This window comes from Chelmon rostratus, chromosome 10, assembly GCF_017976325.1.
Source record: "Chelmon rostratus isolate fCheRos1 chromosome 10, fCheRos1.pri, whole genome shotgun sequence".
NCBI classification, from domain to species: Eukaryota; Metazoa; Chordata; class Actinopteri; order Chaetodontiformes; family Chaetodontidae; genus Chelmon; species Chelmon rostratus.
Window position 1 is genome coordinate 6198698 of NC_055667.1, and position 6605 is coordinate 6205302.

Here is a 6605-nt window from a genome sequence, read left to right on the forward strand (position 1 = left end):
ATGTTATCTTTTATCACGTCGTTTCTTCCAACTTCCTACCTACCAGGGTGGATGACTCTAGATACAAGTCCACTGGACTGTTTACTCCAAGGTGAGCTCCTCATCTATTCATTTTCTCTGACGTCCACATTGCCACAGGCTGTTTCTTAACTATCTAGAGTAAGGGGCTGTGAGTGTTATTGGTTGCAAATTCAGTGTTATGTGACCTGCAGGACTGGTGAGTGCATGTGGGATCTCTGTGCTATGCTCCCTGATGAGGGTGCACTTATTTCTAGAGGAGAGGTGAGGAAATCGCCCTTTAATAGAGCTGCGCATGATTATGAATTTAGTGTTAAGTTGCATAACCTAACCCTTTTACAAAATACTCCTATTTCAGATCTTTTATATTTGACTTTTATTTCTGACCTGAGTTTTCCTCCCATAACTCACAGCTGGTGTGACAAAAATGAAAAAGATACATCAAGTCAGAGGACACCCAGTCATCAAAGGACGACTAAAGCCCGTCTTCCTGGGATGCTCCAGTTTCTCTTTGTGACTGGGATACTGACTGTAGTGGGCTCCCGTGTTGCCTCCTTGGTCGTGCTCGAGTTTTGTCTTCGAGCAGTCTCTGGATGGGTCACAGCCGGACCGGTAAACAAACTGTGTGACAAACATATGCCTGATTATATTACCCAAATTGCTTGTTGCTTCCACTGCTCAGTTTCACTGACTTAAATTCTGGGACTAATCATGTCATGATGACTCATGATATCTGTTATAACAAACAGCCCATCATGTGCCTTGATTCATCCATCATTTCTGTTCACATGCTCCTTTATTCCCCAGGAGTCCAGGAAATTTCTGCAGCAGCTGTTAGTTCAAAGCCAGTTCTGTCTGGGCTGTGCCCTTAGCTGCAGTTTGCACTTTCTCCACGAGGGGGCGTCGCAGCGCTGGCTATGCCTGCTCCTGGCAGCAGCACTCAGCTGGTTCCTGGCAAGGCAGGCCACACTCCTGCTGCACCATGTCATGGCTCTGTATAAACTCCACAGCTCACAGCGCTACTGCGGCATTTGCATCGGCCTCCTCACATCAGGCCGCAGCCTGCTGCCCATGCTGTGCAAGGCCATGATCATTACTTTCACTGTGGCTGTGGTGGCCGCCATATCAACCATCAATAAACACTTCCTCTCTGCCACAGAGGCCCTCAGGTTCTGGACACCTCTGACTATCTGCTACACGCTGCTTGTTGTGTACATGCAGGGTAAGAAACATGTAAAATTGGACACATTCATGTCAGAGACAAGGGTGCGGTGCTCATTAGAATCTGATCAGTCTGGTCAGGGAAATGCCACAGCCTGTAACAGCGTGATAGTCTGGACCCGTCTCAGGACTGAGGAAAAGAATGATTAATTTATTAGTTTCACGCCTCTCTTACTGGTCTTGTCTGACCAGTAATGCATCCATCATTAATTTGAGCATTCTGATGTTTTAACACCCCTATAGACCTCTCCTAAACAGTCTCTCTCTCTAATGCTGCGTTTTGGTTCTGCAGAGGACCAGCACCGTCTGCCCGGCAGCCAGGCTGTCCTGAACACAGTGGTGGTGCGTCTCGGTGGTTTGATGGTCCTGATGCTGACTGTCGGACGCTGGGCCGACGTGCTCCACATCCTAATGTGCTTCCTGGGTGAGGCCAGCTGTCTAATCCCCACTATGGATCTGCTGGATGCGGCATCCTCACAGGTCAGTGAGTCTCCCTGGAAGCAGCACACAGGGCCGAAAGCACTTTTTGTCCATCGGGACCCCAAAACTGGGGCAGAATATCAATGTGTTCATTAGACTTGGTCCCAAGATGAGACTGAACTTCTCAAACTTGTATCCCAGGTGGAGAAGGTTGAAGATCCCCACGACAGATTCAGGTCAAAGTATTCTCTGATTCAGAATACTGAGCCTACTTTTCATTTCACTGAGGCTGCCTGATGAAAGAGTTCAGAGTTTTCAAATCGAAGCTCAATCAAAAGTTCAATCAAATTTATTCTGCAAATAAAATGTTCATAAATTAGTTGAAATGAGATTAAATTAAGACATTAATTCAACAGTACACTGAAATCCCAGCTCAATAAAATGTCGACATTAATATAACATATAATGCTGTTTTTGGGGAATAATGATGATTATGATAAAACCATATAGACGCAGAGTCAATGGTCTGTACTCTTCCTGGCTAAACATGCTATTATCATCTTATGTTGTGCATTTCATCTGTCATGTCTGTTGTGTGCATGTAGGATGAAGAGGATTATACAGACCACATGAAAAGAGATCATCGACGAAGGCCACAGGCACAAGAGGAGGAGCATCAGCGATAGCCACTCTGGGATTTTAAACACTGGTGGCACTTCTTTTAATGGCACTAATTAGAGTAGCCAAAGTCCTATTAGGGCTGCATCAACAATGACTGCTTTTGTATTTAGAATGTGATATTTTTTCATTAAAAAGTCCAAGGGGCATATTACGTCTAACATGATTTGGAAATTTGGTCTCTTAAAAACTGTTTCCAGCTCTTAAGCCTTGCTGAGGAAGCTGATACAACCAGCACGGCCTCTGTATGCAGTACAGTAACATGACCCTGGACGATCTGCCTCACTAAGCTTTCTTCCAGAGGTCTTAAGGTTCATCATTATGCTTCTTCAGGTGTCAGAAAAGGGTCTTCCTGTCTGTTTCTCTTTAAGAAATCCCATTTCCTTTTGTCATTTATCAGTTAACACTGACAAACTTCAAGTTCTGCACGTAATCTCTGAGAGATTCTGGCATGGCAGTTACTTGTTGAGTCTTTGTTCCAGATTTTCTTTGTGGGGCCCCAGAGCCTCTGGGGTTTGTAACCTTTCCATGGCCTCCTGATGGATGAGGGTCAAGACAAAAGAGGCTTATAATGTGTGTGTTATATTGCTATAATCAAGCCTAGCTGTTAAATCAGCTGATTGCAACTGTCCCACTAACTGATGTGAATTCAGGACTGAGCTCTATTTTCTTTTCGACCGTTTTTAACACTGGAAGCATCTTTTTTTTCGCATTTAAACACCGTGAACATACAAAGATATTCGACATGAAGAGAACACTTATACATAATGCACATTACATACATTATGAATTTCAAAGGGGGTAAATTTCACGAGACTGTCACACAAGGCTCACGAGGGTTTTCCACGGAACGTATCCGTGTTAGCTCGCGCGACTGCAGACAACAAAACACGCTCATCTCAATGGACAGCTCGCAATGTTCACCTGCTACGCAGTAATTGACAGCTGTTCACGTTAATAACAAACAGACATTCAACTCCACCCCAAACTGCTTAGGCTATTGGGTAAGTTTAATTTTCTCGTCATTTATGTCGTTTAGCTCAATTTCCACATGACTTAAGGGCCAGTTAATATCACTCCGCCGCAGTCGTGCCTCTCCAGAGATTGTCTGGATGAAAAGAAAAAGGCAAAATGGCTGACGACAACGTTCGTGCTGTAAAGTCACACAAAATGGCGTTAGACAAAGGAAACGCGATGTAACTTGGTGTTACTCTGACTCAGGCTCCATCTGAATTAACAAAAGACAGACACAAAGCTCAATAGCCCACATTAATAGACACTGTCTAGGCAGGCTGCTGACACCAAATTCGCCTTTTAACACCCGAGAGGCTTTCATGAGAGATTTGTTACCGCACTTACATTCGAGTCTCAGCTACATTTTCTCAGTAAAACGTTAAAGCCTGATTTCTTGTGACAATTTACAAGTTCTCTGACACACACACACCAAACTAAATCCACACTTTGACGTCGGTGTTATGCCCATAAGATTTGTCTTTATTGAGAGCTGTGGACTGACAGGAACATATTCCACGAGAAGGTTTTTGTTATAACAGTCCCGTCTCTCCATGTCAAAAAAGGCGTGTGACATTATAGTGGGCACATTAGCCTGGCGGTCCAGTTCCCAAGATAATCCAGGTCTGAGAATCACTGAAGAGGAAATTTAGTTTTGGTGTCTAGTCGATCCACCAAAATAGGAAATTGTACTCCCATAGGTTTATTAGATTTTTAACTGAATAAAGTTCCACATCAGGACGAATTCAGTAGACACAGGGAGGACGTTCTCCATGAGCACCCGAATATGGTGAAATTGCCCATTGAAATGACTGAGCAGTTGTTGTCACCTCCTCTGGAGACTTCTAGACTTTTCTGTTCTCATCCGATAGGCACGCTGGGCGCATGCGTAGAGCAGCTTCGCGAGTCCCCTGTTACCGCATTTTAACGCATGCGCACTTCTGCCTTAAAATACGTGCTTAATATAGCAACGAAAGCAGAATAACGCTGTAGTGTAGTAACAGAGTTTTCTATGCCAAACTTTGATCAAACAACCGTTTTCTATTGGTTAAACGTTGCATTCAGCTCCAGTGTGGGCAAAATATACTGAGGAGTAAATCACCTGAAACCTGAAAGTTTCCCCTTGATTAGATTGACATTTTGAAAGTAATTTACACATGAGGCAAATATCATAAAATGTTACTAACAGGCCTAGTCTTGGAAAAACACATAAAAAATAGTGCAGCTTTTATTTACCCCTCATCAGTGCTTATCACCACTGGTCTCTTTAACCTTTGGACATGGGCCCAATTGCTCATGTTACTTATTAGCTTAAAAACAGCGCTCAGACCAAAGTTTTTTACTTAATAGACTCCACAGCATTTTGTGTCTCACTGGTAGTAGCCTCGTGGCTTTTTCTTGATGGAGCACAGGTATGAGAAGGAAGGCAGACAGCATGTTAATACAAAGAGTAAAGCAGAATCAGACAAAATATAAACCTTACCATGTGGTGTTCATGAATAACTGTTGTCTTATGTCATGCTTTGTTGTGGCATTGCTCTTCTGCTCAGTCCTCTGTTAAACTGTGACAGCTTTTGGTTTTTCTGTATTGGCTTGTGAGTCATCGTGTCGATCCTAACAGATCAACAATGCTCAAGAATAAGATAAGATAAACCTTTATTAATCTACAGAGAGACATTCAGGTGCAACAGCAAAGAGAAAGAAATGCCGGACAATAGAGTACAAAGGCCACTCAAAAAAGTATAAGTAAAATATAAGTATAAAAATTATAATATAAATAAAATTTAAGTGAACAAAAATTAGGGTTTCTTCTTCTAAAGTCAACTTACTGAGATATGACAGGGATTTGGTTTGACTTTTCCAGTCTTACTTTTTGAGAATATCTTTTTAAATGAAATCTGTGACCTTCCTTCTTATTTTAAACTAACGTGTTCAGGGCAGCAGTCTTGTGTTTAACGGATGGATGAGCTTTGATGATACATAAAAGCTGAGTCTTTCAGTTTACATACTACTATAATTTTTCTGTTATTATCTTAAGGAAAAACTAGTGTGTCTTGGCAACACTTCAGTGCTCAAATCTCTGAACACTTTAGATTTTTAAGTTTTAAATGTATATTTAATTTCCTATTAATTCTACAGATCAAAAAGCACAGTTGACCAAAAAAAGAAAACTCTCTTAAACATGGAGATAGAGATTCTTCTGTAATCCCTTCTAACCAGAATCATGAAGCTACTCTGTTAACTTCCCAGCAAAAGTTGAACTTTGATGGGGTCTATACAGATTTTAACTTAGAATATTGTTTTACTGAAGCTCATCACAGCCTCAAATGTCCTTATCATTGAACAGTCAGAGTTGCCTACAACAGGCCCTAAGTTTCCTGTTTCCTGCAGACTTAAGTTTCCGCTTTATGAGACTTCAAATGGAGGGGGGTCAACTCACAAACCCTTAAGTGATATTAGGCTAGATGTAATATTGATCTACAGGTGTAACATATTAACCTGAATAAAGAACAACAAATAAACAATGGAGAAATTACTGGCAATAAATGGTCCATCTATTTTTCAAACTGTTGATTCTCTTGAGGTTCATAGGAGGCTGGAGCCGAGCACACACTGGGCCCATCCCAGTTACACCCTGTAATTTTTAGTATTTAGTCAGATGGATGGATGATTGACGTACCTCAACAAACTATCAGGCTAGAAGCAGCGATCCCGATTGCTCCATCTGCTACTTTTTTTAAAATGTGGGCCATTGTGGGGCCAATGTGGGGTGCATTGACAAAACTAAAATGTAGCTTCTTGTATTAAATAAATAAATAAATAAATAAATAAATAAATAAATAAACAAAACAGACTCGGGCTCATTTAGGTCTACTGTATGCAAAGTGCCTCACCTCGCCCATTCCCAACTAGCAGTGATGGGATCCTCCTGTGAGTCAAAGCTTCTCAGATGTCAAAGCACCTTCATTCAACCAGGGGTTTTCTCACGCATGCGCACGGGGGGAAGACTATCTCATCGGGGAGAAAAAAAAAGTTCACACACAAAGCCACGCCTGCGCGGTGTGCCCCTCATTACAAGCGAAGTTGCTGCATCTTTTTAGGAAGCTACATGCTTTCTTTCGACACCCAAAGGTCGCATGGTGTCAGGGACGCGCCTAGTCACGGGAACAGTCCGGCGCGCGTTCATGAGGTACAAGATCGCGCTTTAACAGTGAAGAGTATCAAACAGCGTGCGGGGATCCAACCTAATGGTTTAC

The 6605-nt window shown here is 42.3% G+C and overlaps 1 protein-coding gene across 1 annotated transcript; it reads left to right on the plus strand.

Moving 5' to 3' along the window:
* On the plus strand, positions 1-2365 carry tmem82 (transmembrane protein 82). The gene is made up of 6 exons (XM_041946433.1): positions 1-91; positions 213-282; positions 432-630; positions 826-1240; positions 1532-1719; positions 2265-2365. Exons 1-6 carry the CDS (start codon positions 1-3, stop codon positions 2343-2345), a joined length of 1044 nt encoding a protein of 347 aa, XP_041802367.1. The 3' UTR covers positions 2346-2365.
* Positions 2366-6605: the final 4240 nt, after the last annotated feature.